This window comes from Carcharodon carcharias, chromosome 27 (assembly GCF_017639515.1).
Source record: "Carcharodon carcharias isolate sCarCar2 chromosome 27, sCarCar2.pri, whole genome shotgun sequence".
Classification (NCBI taxonomy): Eukaryota; Metazoa; Chordata; class Chondrichthyes; order Lamniformes; family Lamnidae; genus Carcharodon; species Carcharodon carcharias.
This window is the reverse complement of record NC_054493.1, coordinates 16463729-16480706: the sequence shown is the minus strand read 5'-3', so window position 1 is coordinate 16480706 and position 16978 is coordinate 16463729. Positions and strand designations below refer to the sequence as shown.

The 16978-nt window shown below is 44.7% G+C and overlaps 1 protein-coding gene and 1 pseudogene across 1 annotated transcript; one reads left to right on the top strand and one right to left on the bottom strand.

Annotated features, from left to right (window-relative positions):
- The first annotated feature begins 661 nt into the window (after positions 1 to 661).
- Positions 662 to 16449, top strand: LOC121270309 (gastrula zinc finger protein XlCGF26.1-like). The gene is made up of 4 exons (XM_041175613.1): positions 662 to 682; positions 1314 to 1382; positions 1467 to 1810; positions 15363 to 16449. Exons 1-4 carry the CDS (start codon positions 662 to 664, stop codon positions 16447 to 16449), a joined length of 1521 nt encoding a protein of 506 aa, XP_041031547.1.
- Positions 5073 to 5181, bottom strand: LOC121270645 (annotated as a pseudogene).
- Positions 16450 to 16978: the final 529 nt, after the last annotated feature.

The window sequence follows — 16978 nt, the reverse complement described above, 5'->3', positions numbered from 1 at the left end:
TATTCCATTGGGGTTGCCTGGGAATTTGTTTATTAACTTTATTGGTCTTCACATGATAATAACAGCAGAGATGTGTCCAGTGTTGTTATATAGTACATATTAGATATGTTATTTATGTTTCAGCAGTAAAGTATGGTTATAATTATTTATATTTTTGTAATATAGTACTATAACTATGTTATATATTTCCAGTCAGAGAGACATTACAGTACAGAAGGATTCCATTCGACAACTTGAGTCTATGTCAACTCTCTGGAGAGAATTCTAGTCAGACCCATTACCCCTCTATATCCCTTGTTCCTACAAGTTTGTTTACATCAAGCGTCCATCCAATTTCATTGTGAAATCCTTGATAATCTCTGCTTCCACCATTCTCGTAGGCAGCGAGTTCCAGATCATGACCACTTGCTGCCAAAGGAAACTTCTTCCTCACATTCCCCCTGTATCTCTAATCAAGTAATACAATCCTCTATATCACTCACATTTTTAGTCCGTATTTCAGACATCTATAGTGGCTAGCAGCCTGCATGAAAATTTTCAGGTCTCTGTGCTCAGGACAGGAATGCAGTGAGCATGAATCTGTAAATCAGCATGAATTCAGGAGAATTGGGAGGGTGTATATTAGGTACAGCAGAGTGAGAATGTAGGGAGAGTGTGTGGGATGGAGATTTACAACTTTTGGGTAATGAGAGAGGAAAGAATGTTCCATAGAAATTAGAATTGCCTGTTCTGAATTTCTAACCTATACTGACAGTGATGACTTTGTAAACTGCTTTTGCAGGATATTAGAAGTGGATCACTTGCAGAGAGAAACCTCCAATGAAACATCATGTCCAGATCTGACAGTCACTAAATTCATCAGGACCTGAATTTCATCAGTGTTTGAATCTAGAAGGAAAAATGTTTGTCTGCTTCAAAACGTTTTAAACATCAGGGTGACTGAAAAAGCACCAAGATACACACATCCACACACACCCCAGTGAGAGTGTTCTAGTGCACTGACTGTGGAAGCTTAAACCAGTTATACAGCCTGAAAGAACAATGCACTGTTCAGATGGGAGAGACCATACACCTGTTTTGTGTCTGGATGAGGCTTCAACTGATGATCTAACCTGGAAAGACACAAGAATACCCACGTCCTGGAGAAACCATGGAAATGTCGGGACTGTGGCAAGGGATTCCCCTCCCCATCTGCGCTGGAAACTCATCAACGCATTCACACTGGAGAGAAGCCATTCACATGCTCAATGTGTGGGAAGGGATTCACTCAGTCATCCCACTTGCTGACACACCAGCGAGTTCGCAGCAGGGAGAGGCCATTCACCTGCCCTGAGTGTGGGAAAGAATTCAGTGATTCATCCACCTTGCAGAAGCACCAGCGAGTTCAAGCTGGGAAGAGACCATTCACCTGCTCCGATTGTGGGAAAGGATTCATTCAGTCATCACATCTGGTGACACACCGGCAGGTTCACACGGGGGAGAGGTTGTTCACCTGCTCCATATGTGGAATGGGATTCACTCAGTCATCTCACCTGCTGAGACACCAGCGAGTTCACACCGGGGAGAGGCCATTCACCTGCTCTGACTGTGGGAAGGAATTCACTCAAGTATCCAATCTGCTGAGACACCAGCGAGTTCACACCAGAGAGAAGCCTTTCACCTGCTCAGAGTGTGGGAAGGGATTCGGTGATTCATCCAGCCTGCAGACACACCGGCGAGTTCACAGCAGGGAGAGGCCTTTCATCTGCTCTGACTGTGGGAAGGGATTCACTCAGGTATCCAACTTGCTGAGACACCAGCGAGTTCACAAGTAGTTACAGGGGTTAGATTCTGCTGTTATTGCTGCTGTAAATCACATCCAGAACTGAACAATGTTCACTCTGACAGTTGGTGAAGTGGGAGGGTCAGAGGGTTTCTTTCTGCTGGACCGGCCATTCTCACAACTTTGCTCCCAGTGGACTGAAGCTCTTTGAGTCTGGGAGCGCACATTTCCACTGAAATGATCTGCAAAAGCAGATGAAGGACATTTATTTTATCCTGGATAGAATAGTGTTCTGCCCACCACTACAGGTAGATCTAAAATATACACATTTGTCTCTGTTCCATTGAGTCTACAGCACAGGCCAGGCCAGTCGGCACAATTGGTCTTTGTCATTATTTATGTTCCACATGGGCCTCCACCTGCTCCTCTTCATCTCCCCCCATCAGCATATCCTTCTATTCCTTTCTCCCTCATGTATGTATCTAGCTTCCCCTTAAATATATTCATGCTATTCACATCAACCACTCGTTGTGTTAGTGAGTTCCACATTTTCTTCACTCGCTGGGTAAAGAGAAAAGCAGCCCCAGCCTTTCTTGTTGGTTAAATACTCTCAGTTCTGGGATTATTCCTGTGAATCTTTGTTGCCTCTTCTCCAATGCCTTTATTTCCTTTTTCTAAATGGAGATCACAAATGTTGACAGTCCTCCCAGTGTAGTCTAACCACGATGCTAAACAAATTAAACATAATCTCCCTGCTTTTCAATTCTATCCCTCTGGAAAGGAACCTTATATATAGGCCCCACACTTTAGGAAAGATGTGAAGTTCTGAGAGAGGGTGCAGAATAGATTTACGAGAACGGCACCAGGGATGAGGAACTTCAGTTCATCGGAGAGGTTGGAGTTCTAGATGTACCACTTACTGTGTAAAAATATTCCTCCTCACATTCCCCCTGCATCTCTTTCCCAAAACCTTAAATCTGTGTCCCATCATCTTTGCACCATCAGCTAATGGGAATAGCTTTTCTTCATCCATTATAAACTTGTACACCTCTATCAAATCTCCCCTCAATCTCCTTTTGCTCCGAGGAGAACAACCCAGCTTCTCCAACCTAACCTTGTCGATAAAATCTCTCACACCTGGAACCATTCTGTTAAAACTCTTCCACACCCTCTCAAGGCCCCTCACATCCTTCCTAAAGTGTGGTGACCAGATCTGGACTCAATAACCTAGTTGTGGCCTAACCAGAACTTTATAAAGGGTCAGTATAACTTCCCTGCTTTTGTTCTCAATACCTCAATTCCTGAAGCCCAAGATCCCATTCTCACTCTGTCTTTCCACCTTCAATGATCACCGCACATGAACCCCCAGGTCCCTCTGTCCCTGCTCACTCTTTAGAACTGTGCCATTAAGCCTATGTTGCCTCTCCATAATCCTTCTGCCAAATCACATCACCTCACACTTCTCTGTATTAAATTCCATCTGCCACCAAGGGGAGATTTAAATGTTAAACTAAACATACATAGGAGGCACTGCTTTCTTTAATATAACACCCACAATTGAAGATGACCCCCCCTCCCTTTTAAATGCACACGAGGTTCATAGGGCACAGAAGGAGGCTGTTCGGCCCATCATGCTCATACTGGCTCTTTGAAGGAGCTATCCAAATAATCCCGAAGCCCTGACATTTTCCTTTCCTTCCGAGAATCTGTCCAGTTCCCTTTAGAAGGATACAGTTGAATTTGCTTCCAGCAGGTTTTCAGGCAGTGAATTCCAAATCACTACAACTCGCTGCGTGTTTAAAATAATTTTGGATGTATTGTGTTTAGATTTTCAGAAAGGATTTGAAAAGGTGTTACAGAAGAGGATGTAATACAAAATTAGGTTTTAATCTACATTAATGATTTAGATGAGGGCTCCAAGTGTAATGTGTCCAAGTTTGCTGACAATTAAAAAATGACTTACATTCCTACAGGGCCTTTCACCACCACAGGATCCCCAAAGTGCTTTACAGCCAATGAAGTGCTTTCTGAATTGAAGTCTTTGTCATAATGTAGGAAACGCAGCAGCCAATTTGTGCACAGCAAGATCCCTCAAACCTCTGAGAGAGCAGACAACGCCCTCGGTTTAACATCTCGTCCAATAGATGGCAGCTCCAACACAATGCCACACTTCCTCAGTGCTGGCACTAGGAACGTGGGCTTTGATTTTGGCGCTCGGGTCCCTGGGGTTGGATTTGGTCCCACAACCTTCCGACTCAGAGGTGAGAGTGCTGACACTGAACCACGGCTAACACTATAGATAACGCAAATTAGGAAGAGAAAGTTACTCTTTAAATGCCCCCACACTCTGCCTCCAGTGTCTAAACCTAACAACAAGAATCCCAGTATAAATAACGTTTATTTTACTAACAAATGTCTTCACTCAGAGGGTGGTGAATCTTTGGAATTCTCTGTCCCCAACAGCTGTGCGGGGTCAGCTGTTGAGTATGACCGAGATTGATAGATTTCTACATCTTAAAAATGTCAAGGGACACGAGGATAGTGCAGGGAAATGGTGTTGAAGTAGAAGACGAGCCATTGAATATATTGAATGGTGGAACGGGCTCGAAGGGCTGAATGGCCTACTTCTGCTTCTGTATCTTGTGTTTTTAAATGTTGAAGTGTTGGTTTGGAGCCATAGGTTTCGACTTCCCATTTGAGCCTCTGACACCTTTCTGTCTCTCTACTGCTCGTGTCAATGACAGCCAGGCGACGGAGCTGAGGTCGAAGTGTAAATGAAAATAACGGGGCCTGGGCCCCCGTTGGGAAACTGCCATGGGCATCGTACTAATAGAGAGACAGGGAGGTGCTGGAGGACTGACAGGGAAATGAGCGTCCAACCAATTAGGGCACGTGAGGGGGAAACCAGGATTGGTGACACAACCCCTTTTTGGACCTGGAATCAGGAGAAAGAAGAACCATAGTTTATGGTTGAGCTTTGTGTAAGCTTCCTGACCGTGATGGTACATACAACAGCTAACCAGGCAAGATGTTGTGATCAGGCTTTAGAAACATACCCTGTGTAAACTAGTTCTCCGAAGCTGTGGGCTTGTCAGCTGGGCAGTGAAACTAGGCGTCCAACAGCCACAGTGACCGCTGATATTGGACACTGGGTATAATCCTGTTGTGTAACTCTTTCGAGTACAAACCCGTTTCCATCTGTTTCAGATGAAGTTACATTGTTTCATAGTTTGCCATTGTGAGATTTGAACTCTTGATCTTGGGGTTACAAACCCAGTACCATAACCACTTGGCTATTTAGGCCAAGCAAAGCCTACTGCACCTGGTATTCCCAGGCGGTCTCCCATCCAAGTACTAACCAGGCCTGAGTCTGCTTAGCTTCCGAGATCAGACGTTTTCAGACTAGTATGGCCGTAGGCACTTGCCGCCTGCCTAATCCTGTTGTGTATAAAGACCTATCTGATGCTGGGTTATTGTGATGGAATTGAATCAATCAATGGTCAGATTAACTCTATCAGTTAATAACATTGATTCAAGTAGTGTTTACTCTGTTAATCTGTTCATAAAATGGTGTTAGTTAATGCATGTCTGTGTCTGGTCTTAATTTCATTACTTGTTTTTGTTACTATCCAAGTACAGTGGAGAGAAAGACAGAGTTAACATTTCAAGTCCATATGACTTCTTCAGAGTCTGAAGCAGGGTCATACACACTCAAAACGTTAACTCTGTCTTTCTCTCCACAGATGCTGTCAGACCTGCTGAGTTTTTCCAGCACTTTTTGTTTTTGTTTCAGATTTCCAGCATCCGCAGTATTTTGTCATTATCTGACCCAAGTACAGTGTTTACTCTGTTAATCTGTTAATAAAATGGTGTTAGTTAATGCATATCTGTGTCTGGATTCATTTTCATTAGTTATTTTATGTTACGGACTGGGGTCTTGGTCTCGGTCTCCTCTCTCTCTTGCTCTCTCTCTCTCACCCTGTGTTCCTCTCAGTACTCTGATTGGGCCTCGCTCAACCCTTGTTACTGTCAATATAAATCCTCATTTAAAAATGCATGAATTAACCAAGGGCTGTCATCAGCGTGGATTTGTTCAGGGAAAGTCATGTCCGACTAAATCAAGTGAATTTTTTGAGGACGTGACAAGGAAGGTTGATGGGGGTAGTGCATTTGAAGTAATCTGCATGGATTTTAGAAAGGCTTTTGATAAGGTCTCACATGTCAGATTAATCAGTGAATTAAACACTTGGGCTCCAAGGGTAAATAGCAAGTTCAACCCAATATTGGCTCAGTGACAGGAAACAAAGGATAATGGTCAACAGATGTTTTTGTGACTGGAAGGCTGTTTCCAGTGGGGTTCCACAGGTAACAGTATCAGGTCCTTTGCTGTTCATGGTATAGATCAATGATTTAGACTTAAACGTAGGGGTTATGATTCAGAAGTTTGCAGATGAGGCACAAATTGGCCATAGGTTTGATAGTGAGGAAGAAAGCTTTAGGCTGAATGGACTGGTCAGATGGACAGTAAGGTGACAAATGGAATTCAATCCGGGGAAATGTGAGGTGATGAACTTGGGAAAGGCTAACAAGGCAAGAGCATACACAATAAATAGTAGGATACTGAGAGGTATAGAGGGACCTTGAAGGGTATAGCTACAGATCCCTGAAGGTAGCAGCACAGGGTGCTGTTGAGGTGAATAACATAGATACATTTAAGGAGAAGCTGGATAAACACACGGTGGAGCAATGAATAGAAGGATATGCTGAGCAAGTTAGATGGGTGCAGGATCAAATGAAGTATTAGTACTGGCATGGATCTGTTGGGTTGCATGGCCTGTTTATGTGCTGTATATTCAATGTAATTTAGCCTGGTGTTGCCTTTAACACTGATATAGCCCATCCTGGGTTAAAGAGAAATAGTTTTACTCACAGAAGACCATTCCAGCTCATTGTTTCCACCTATTGTCCAATCAATGCCTCTTGTCAGTCACATGTCCAGGCGAGGAGCCAAGGCATTCAATTCAGCTACCATCGTCTCGTGTGATTTGTCGCAATAAGTCTTGGAAGATCAGAATTTTAGTAAATGGACTGAAATTATTTAAATTTACTGGGTCACAATTATATCCTGAACCAATTATTACTTTTCAGCCGGTCTTATTCAAATTGGAAAGTTCATTCAGGACAAAGCAGACCATTGGATTGTCACCCCATCCACCACCTTAAATATTCACTCCCTCCAGCACCAACACACAGTGGCTGCAATGTGTACCATCAACACTCCACAGCGACTTTCCAAGTTTGCTTCAACAGTATCTTCCAATCCCATAGCCTTGAATGACAAGGGCAACAGACACATGGGACCAGCAGCACTTGCAATTCTCCTGTTAGTGACACACCATCCTGACTTGGAACCAAATTGCTTAGGGTGTGTATGAAAACCCCTTCAGCTCAAATTATGTGTGTGCGCAAACCTCTTCGCTCAGGGTCTGTGCAAACAGAATGGGATGAGGGCTTCGCTGGCTGGGCCAGCATTTATTGCCATCCCTAGTTGCCCTTGAGAAGGTGGTGGTGAGCTGCCTTCTTGAACCACTGCAGTTCATGTGGTGGAGCTACACTCATAGTGCTGTTAGGAAGGGAATTAAATGATTTTGATCCAACGACAGTGAAGGAACGGCGATATATTTCCAAGTCAGGATGGTGAGTGACTTGGAGGGGAACTTCCAGGTGGTGGTGATCCCATCTATCTGCTGTCCTTGTCCTTCTAGATGGTAGTGGTCATGGGTTTGGAAGGTGCTGTTGAAGGAAGTCTTGGTGAATTCCTGTGGTGCATCTTGTAGATGGTACCCACTGCTGCTGCTGCGCGTCGGTGGTGGAGGGAATGAATGTTTGTGGATGTGGTGCCAATCAAGTGGGCTACTTTGTCCTGGATGGTGTCAAGCTTCTTGAGTGTTATGGGAGTTGCACTCATCCAGGCAAGTGGGACGTATTCCATCACACTCCTGACTTGTGCCTTGTAGATGGTGAACAGGCTTTGGGGAGTCAGGAGGTGGGTTACTCATCACACTATTTCTAGCCTCTGACTTGCTCTTGTAGCCATAGTATTTATATGGCTAGTCCAGTTCAGTTTCTGGTCAATGGTAACCCCCCCCAGAATGTTAGTAGTGGGGGATTTAGTGATGATAATGCCATTGAACATCAAGGGGCGATGGTTGGATTCTCTCCTGTTGGAGATGGTCTTTGCCTGACACTTGTGTGGCATGAATGTTACTTGTCACTTGTCAGCTCAAGCCTAGATATTGTCCAGGTCTTGCTACATTTGGACATGGACTACCTGTATATGTACACAAACCCCTTTAGAACAGAGTCCCTGTGTATCCTGGCCCCTTTTAGCTCAGTATCCCCTTGTTCAGCCCGTCCTGCTGCATCCTGGGCAGGTTTCTATTTGACCATTTCCTGATCTTTAGCCAATATCCTCTGGTCTCTAGCTATATCTATATTTCTAAATATGCCCTGCTTGTTCATTAAGATCCCGAGCTGAAACTTGAGATTGGCTTACATGTTAAAAACGCTTCATCTCAACCTAAGTTACAAATACTGAAATGCCTAATCTTAGAAATAAGTATTTAATTGGCTGAATTGGGAGATGTTAGGCTTTATCCCAAGAGGATTTGAGTACAGGAGTAGTGAAGTCTTGCTTCAATTGTATAGAAGCTTGGTTAGACCACATCTGGAGTACTGAGTGTAGTTTTGGTCCCCTTACCTCAGAAAGGATATTATTGCTGTAGAGGGAATGCAACGAAGGTTCTCCAGCCTTGTTCTGGGGATGGCAGGATTGTCTTATGAAGAGAGACTAGGCAACCTTGTCCAGCATTCTCTAGAGTTTTGAAGAATGAGAGGTGATCTCATTGAAACCTGCAAAATACTGAAAGAAATAGACAGGGTAGATGTAGGTAAGATGTTTCCCCTGGTCAGGGAGCCTAGAACCAGGGGACACAATTTCAAAATAAGGAGAAGCCACTTAAGACCAAGATGAGGAGAAATTTCTTTATTCAGAGGGGGGCGGAATCTTTGGAATTCTCGACCCCGAAGGGCTATGGAAGCTCCATCATTGAGTATGTTAAAGGTAGAGATTGATAGATTTCTGATTAACAATAATGTAAAGGGTTATGGGGACAGTGTAAGTAAAAGGCATTGAAGCATTCGATCCACCATGATCGTACTGAATGACGGAGCAGGCTCGATGGGCTTAATGGCCTTCTCCTGTTCCTATGTTCCTGTGTTGTATGATGCAAGTTCTTCACACACAATGTACAGCACAGAACCAGGCTATTCAGTCTATGTCATTTGTACAGGACACGAACTTCCTCCTACTTTACTTCAGCAAATCCCACCTTTCTTCCTCAAGTGTTTATGCAGCTTCCCTTTCACACATCTATGATATTCACCTCGATCACTCTGTGTGGTAGCCAGTCCCACATTCTCACCACTCTCTGGGTGAAGAAGTTTATTTTCTTAACACTCTTCATGCCCCTTTTAATTGTTGCCTATTTTCTCAGCTCGATCTGCTGATCCTGGGATGGGGCAAATGACAGGGAAAGGATGAGGCTACTGACACTTCACATCACTTCCCCGAACACCATGGCTCAGTCAGCCTCATACTCTTGCCTCTGAGTCTGAACATCATGGGTTTGACTCCCCACTCCGCAGACTCAAGTCCCCAAAACCCTGGGCTGACACGCTTTCAGTCTTCAGATGCCAGGTTCTAAAACTCTGGAGTTCCCTCCCCTTCACTTCTCCCTCCTCTTTTAAGATTCTTCTTAAAACCTACCTTTTCATCTCTCAGTGACATCAAGGAGTTGACAAACTGTTTGTCCAAAACAAAGCTGATTTATTTGACATTACCAGAATATTAAACTCCAGCCCATCATAGCGATTAATAACATCAGCAGAAACAGACCCCAACTGTTAGAATGAATATGGTTCAATCATGGATGTGATTAACAGCAGCAAGAACAGCAGAATCTAACCCCTGCAGTCAAATATGAAGTCACTGGTGTGTCAGAAGGTGGGATGAGCGAGCGAATCCCTTCCCCAAATGGAAAACTTAAACAGCCATAGCCGGGTGTAAGATCATTGATGTGCCAACAGGCTGGAAGATTGGCTGAATTCCTTCCCGTACATGGAACTTTTAAAGGGCCTCTCCCTGGAGTGAACTCACTGGTGTGCCAGCAGGTTGACTGACAGAATGAATCTCTTCCCACAGATGGAGCAGATGGATCTACCCTATGTGTGCTCACTGGTGGGTATCAAGGTCAGTGAGTGAACTTCCCATGGACAGAGCATATGAATAGTCTCAACCCACTGTGGCTGTAGGCTTCCACAAAATCTCATCTACTATCATGATTATATAGTTCATCACCACTCTGGTAACAGTTGACCATCATCAGCTTGGATGATCAATTGAAGCCTCACACTGATATTTGAAACCTTTCCCACAGGCAGAATAGACAAATGTTTCTCCTTCTACATTCAAGGGCCAATGATCGTCAGGACCTGATGAATCGAGTGACTATATCAGATTTTGATGTTAAGTTTGGTTTGTGTTTGCTGTCTGCAAATCCTCCCTACTAATTCCCTGTAAAAGGACATTACAAAAATACATTACTGTGAGTGAGGAGTAGAAATCTGTCAATTTTAGTTGTCATGGAACATCCTTCTCCCTCGCAAATGATAAATCTATTTCCCCCCACACACTCCCTTCTCCCTATTGATTGTAACCTTAATTCATCCAATTATCCTCCTGCTTTTTTCCCAATTCTCCTCCCCAGAAGGTGCTGACTCTCAGGTTCAGTTTCACACTCACTTATTGTCTTTCACAATATGTCACCTAGGTGTTTCAAATCTTCATTGAAGAAGAGCCATATTGGACTCAAAATGTTAACTCTGTTTCTCTCTCCACACATGTGGGCAGGCCTTGTGATTATCTCTAAGACTTTCAATTTTTATTTTAGTCAAAATCTTTACAACTGAAGCTGACAAATTATTTAAACAGACTGAGGTCACTGCGCCCTCCACTCCCATTTTTCATCCCAGGAGTTTGGAAGCTGAGCTCCTGATGAGTAAAACAAAAGCAGAATTACCTGGAAAAACTCAGCAGGTCTGGCAGCATCGGCGGAGAAGAAAAGAGTTGTTGTTTCGAGTCCTCATGACCCTTCAACAGAACTGATTGAATGTTAGAAGAGGGGTGAAATATAAGCTGGTTTAAGGTGGGGGGGCGGGGGCTGGTGTGGTTGTAGGGACAAGCAAGCAGTGATAGGAGCAGATAATCAAAAGATGTCACAGACAAAGGAAGAAAGAAGTGTTGAAGGTGGTAATATCTAAACAAATGTGCTAATTAAGAATGGATGGTAGGGCACACAAGGTACAGCTCTAGGGGTGGGGTGGAAAGACTAGCCTGGCATACAAGATTTAAAAATAATGGAAATAGGTGGGAAAAGAAAAATCTATATAAATTATTGGAAAAAACAAAAGGAAGGGGGAAGAAACGGAAAGGGGGTGGGGATGGAGGAGAGAGTTCAAGATTTAAAATTGTTGAATTCAATATTCAGTCCGGAAGGCTGTAAAGTGCCTAGTCGGAAGATGAGGTGTTGTTCCTCCAGTTTGCGTTGGGCTTCACTGGAACAATGCAGCAAGCCAAGGACAGACATGTGGGCAAGAGAGCAGGGTGGAGACAGGGAGGTTTGGGTCTTTCTTGTGGACAGACTGCAGGTGTTCTGCAAAGCGGTTGCCCAGTTTACGTTTGGTCTTTCCAATGTAGAGGAGACTGTATTGGGAGCAACAAATGCAGTAGACTAAGTTGGGGGAAATGCAAGTGAAATGCTGCTTCACTTGAAAGGAATGTTTGGGCCCTTGGACGGTGAGGAGAGAGAAAGTGAAGAGGCAGGTGTTGCATCTTTTGCTTGGGCATGGGGAGGTGCCATAGGTAGGGGTTGAGGAGTAGGGGGTGATGGAGGAGTGGACCAGGGTGTCCCGGAGGGAATGATCCCTACAGAATGCCGCCGGGAGGGGGTGGTGAGGGGAAGATATGTTTGGTGGTGGCATCATGTTGGAGTTGGCGGAAATGGCAGAGGATAATCCTTTGAATGTGGAGGTTGGTGGGGTGATAATTGAAGACAAGGGGAACCCTATCATGTTTCTGGGAGGGAGGAGAAGGCATGAAAGCGGATGCGTGGGAGATGGGCCGGACACGGTTGAGTGCCCTGTCAATGACCGTGGGTGGAAAACCTCGGTTAAGAAAGAAGGAGGACATGTCAGAGGAACTGTTTTTGAAGGTAGCATCATCAGAACAGATGTGACGGAGGCGAAGGAACTGAGAGAATGGGATGGAGTCCTTAACGGAAGCGGGGTGTGAGGAGCTGTAGTCGAGGTACCTGTGGAAGTCGGTAGGCTTGTAATGGATATTGGTGGACAATCTATCACCAGAAATTGAGACAGAGAGGTCAAGGAAGGGAAGGGAAGTGTCAGAGATGGACCATGTGAAAATGATGGAGGGGTGGAGACTGGAAGCAAAATTAATAAATTTTTCCAAGTCTCGACGAGAGCATGAAGCAGCACTGAAGTAATCATCGATGTACCGGGAAAAGAGTTGTGGGAGGGAGCCGGAGTTGGACTGGAACAAGGAATGTTCCATGTACCCCATAAAGAGACAGGCATAGCTGGGCCCATGCGGGTACCCATGGCCACACCTTTTATTTGGAGGAAGTGAGGGGAGTTAAAGGAGAAATTGTTCAGTGTGAGAACAAGTTCAGCCAGATGGAGGAGAGTAGTTGTGGATGGGGATTGTTTGGGCCTCTGTTCGAGGAAGAAGCTAAGGGCCCTCAGACCATCCTGGTGGGGGATGGAGGTGTAGAGGGATTGGACGTCCATGGTGAAGAGGAAGCGGTTGGGGCGAGGGAACTGGAAATTGTTGATGTGATGTAAGGTGTCAGAGGAATCACGGATGTAGGTGGGAAGGGACTGGACAAGGGCAGAGAGAAGGGAGTCAAGATAACGAGAAATGAGTTCCGTGGGGCAGGAACAGGCAGACATGATCGGTCTACTGGGACAGTTCTGTTTGTGGATTTTGGGTAGGAGGTAGAAGCGGGCCGTCCAAGGTTGGGCGACTATCAGGTTGGAAGCTGTGGGAGGAAGATCTCCAGAGGAGATGAGGTCAGAGACAGTCCTGGAAACTAGGCACTTTACAGCCTTCTGGACTGAATATTGAATTCAACAACTTTAGATCTTGAGCTTCCTTCTCCATCCCCACCCCCTTTCCGTTTCTTCCCCCTTCCTTTTGTTTTTTCCAATAATTTATATAGATTTTTCTTTTCCCATTATTTTTAAATCTTGTATGCCGGGCTAGTCTTTCCACCCCACCCCCACTAGAGCTGTAACTCTTCTGAGTACAAACACGTTTCCATCTGTTCCTATTCAGATGAAGTTACATTGTTTCATAGTTTGTCATGGTGAGATTTGAACTCTTGATACTCTTTTTGAGTAAACCTGTTTCCATCTGTTTCAGATGAAGTTACATTGTTTCATAGTTTGCCATTGTGAGATTTGAACTCTTGATCTTGGGGTTACAAACCCAGTACCATAACCACTTGTCCATTTAGGCCAAGCCCCACTAGAGTTGTACCTTGAGTGCTCTGCCATCCATTCTTAATTAGCACATTCGTTTAGATAATATCTCCACCTTCAACACTTCTTTGTTCCTTTGTCTGTGACATCTTTTGATTATTTGCTCCTTTCACTGCTTGCTTGTCCCTACAACCACACCACACCCCCTACCCCTCAATTTAAACCAGCTTATATTTCACCCCTCTTCTAACATTCAATCAGTTCTGTTGAAGGGTCATGAGGACTCGAAACGTCAACTCTTTTCTTCTCTACCGATACTGCCAGACCTGCTGAGTTTTTCCAGGTTTTTGTTTTGGATTTCTAGCAATGCAGTTTTTTTGTTTTTATCTTTTTGTTTTTGATTTTATCCGAATGAGTAATGGCGGCTGCAGCCCCCACAAGTCCTCGCGCTGGGGAAACCGCTCAATCCATTGAGCGGACGGGCGACCCGGAACTGCGCATGACTAACGGAGAGGGAAATTGCGCATGTGCCAGAGAGAGCCCATCCCACTTTCTTGCTGCGGTTCGGTCCAATGGGAAGAGTTGGAGGACCGGAAGAACTCTGGTCAATTAGAGCGCGTACTTTGTGACTATGAAGATTGAGCTTCACAGCCTGAAACTACCTCCTGTGTCCAACATCTGTGAGTAAAACACTTTCTTTCCTTCTTCTTTCCATTTCTTTTCTAATTCTGGGGGTAAATTGTTGACTTGCAGGAACTGAAGGGAAGGGAAGTGAATCCAGGGAGGGTGTAGATTCTGGAAAGATTGACCCACGTCTCTCTCTTAACGACATTGACATCCTTTGCTCCCTCGGCTTGACACATTTATTTGTCTGGCAAAAAGGATGGTCTCTTTCTTAATGTTCACAATTAAAGGGATGGTTTCCCTATGAGATGGCTGGCATTTAAGGGAACAGTAAGTTAATATAGGACAAAGATATGTCTAGTGCTGTTATATGTTACTTAGTTGATATATCATTTATGGTTCTGTAATAAAGAAGATTTACAACTATTTATTTTTTTCTAATATAGTACTGTAGCTACGTTATATATTTCCAATCGCTGAGTCATTACAGCACAAAAAGAATCCAAAAGCCAACTCGAGTCCATGCTGACTCTCTGTGGAGCAATCCAGTCATTCCTTTTCCCCTCTATACCCCCAGAACCCTGCAAGTTTATTTCCTTCAAGTCTTAATCCAATTTCATTTTGAAACATTTGATCGTCCCTACTTCCACCAGCCTCATAGGCAGCGAGTTCCAGGCCACGACAGCTCACTGCCTAAATAAAGTTCTTCCTCACATTCTCTCTTTACCTCTAATCAAGTAATGAAGTCCTCTATATTACACACATTTTAGTCCAGTAATATGGACATAGGCTAGCAGCCTGCATGAAGATTTTCAGGTGAGCATGGATTTTTCGATCAGCATGTATCGTCACCTTCAGGAGAATTGGGAGGCTGATTATTAGGTACAGCAGAGTGAGAGTGGAAGGAGAGTGTGCGGGACAGAGATTTACAGCTTTTGGGAATGAGAGAGGAAAGAATGTTCTATAGAAACTAGAATTGTCTATTCTGAATTTTTATCCTGTACTGACAGTGATGACTTTTGTAAACTCTTTTGATAGCTGATTAGAAGGGGAGGATTTGCAGACAGAAATCTCAAATGACATTTCCAAATCTTACAGACACTTGATTCGATGGGACCTGAATATCATCAGCCTCTGAATCTAGATGCAGAAATGTTTGTCTGCTTCAAAAGTTTTTAAACATCAGTGTGACTGGAAAAGCACTGAGCACACACACCTGAGTGAGAGTGTTCCAGTGCACTGACTGTGGAAAGAGCTGTAACCAGTTACACAGCCTGACAAAAAAATCACACCATTCACAGCGGGGAGAAACCATACACATGTTCTGTGGTAGAAGAGACTTTAACTGATTGTCAAGCCTGGAAGAGACACAAGGCACCATGGAGAAACCGTGGAAATGTGGGGACTGTGGGAAAGGATTCAGTTTCCCATCCCAGCTGGAAACACATCACCGCATTCACACTGGGGAAAGGCCGTTCACCTGTTCTCAGTGTGGGAAGGGATTCACTCAGTTATCTACTTTGCAGGAACACCAACGGATTCACACTGGGGAGAGGCCTTTCACCTGCTTTGAGTGTGGAAAGGGATTCACTCATTCATCCGCCCTGCGGCGACACCAGCGAGTTCACACTGGGGAGAGGCCATATACCTGTTCTGAGTGTGGGAAGGGATTCACTCATTCATCTGCCCTGCAGAAGCACCAGCGAGTTCACACCAGGGAGAGGCTGTTCACCTGCTCTGAGTGTGGGAAGGGATTCAGTCGTTCATTTGCCCTGCGCAAGCACCAGCAAGTTCACACTGGGGAGAGACCATTCACCTGCTCTGACTGTGGGAAGGGATTCACTCGGTCATCTCACCTGCTGACACACCAGCGAGTTCACACTGGGGAGAGACCATTCACCTGCTCTGTATGTGGGAAGGGATTCAGTGAATCATCCACCCTGCAGAATCACCAGGCAGTTCACACCGGAGAGAGGCAATTCATCTGCCCTGTGTGTGGAAAGGGATTCACTCAGTTATCAAGCCTGTTGCGACACCAGCAAGCTCACACTGGGGAGAGACCATTCACCTGCTCCGAGTGTGGGAAGGGTTTCATTCAGTCAACCAGTCTGCTGACACACCAGCGAGTTCACACTGGAGAGAGGCCATTCACCTGCAGTGAGTGTGGGAAGGGATTCACTGATTCATCGAGCCTGTGGAAGCACCGGCGAGTTCACACTGGAGAGAGGCCATTCATCTGCTCCGTGTGTGGACAGGGTTTCACTGAGTTGTCCAGCCTGCGGACACACCGACGTGTTCACTCTGGTGAGAGACCATTCACCTGCACTGAGTGTGGGAAGGATTTCACTGATTCATCCAGCTTGGAGAAACACCGTCGAGTTCACACCGGGGAGAGATGCCCTTCACCTACTCTGAGTGTTGGTGGGGATTCATTGATTTGTTGAACTTGCTGAGACACAATGGCTGTCACACCAATTGGTGGCCTTTTAGATGCTTTGACTGTGGGTGTTAGTTGTATCAACTCAGTTTAAGTGTCTACACATGGAAGGCATTGATTAGATGGTTGCATGAGTGTCTGGAAAGAGAAACTTACTGACATAGAGTGGATTGAAGTCAGGAGGTATGTATCTGTAATGTTTCACTCTGTGAACAAATATATACAAGTAAAGATTTGCACCTGTTTCTTCCTTCGCCTTAAGGCTGTCAGGATTATAACATGGTAACTGAGAATGCTTGTCTAATGATGTAGGTTGGAGATTTAAGGAAAATAAAATTTCAGACAGAAGTTACAATCCGAGTAGCTTTTGTGAGAAATGGCTGAAGGCAAGTGGGAATTGTCAGCATCTGATTAGTCGCTGATGTTCTCAGAGTCTGGACCATACGGCCAGTGGAAGAATGAAGTGGATATGTGACACGGGTTATGTCCCTACCAGGAGAAAACAAGGTATGGCCTTGGCATTGTCACTTGTCAAA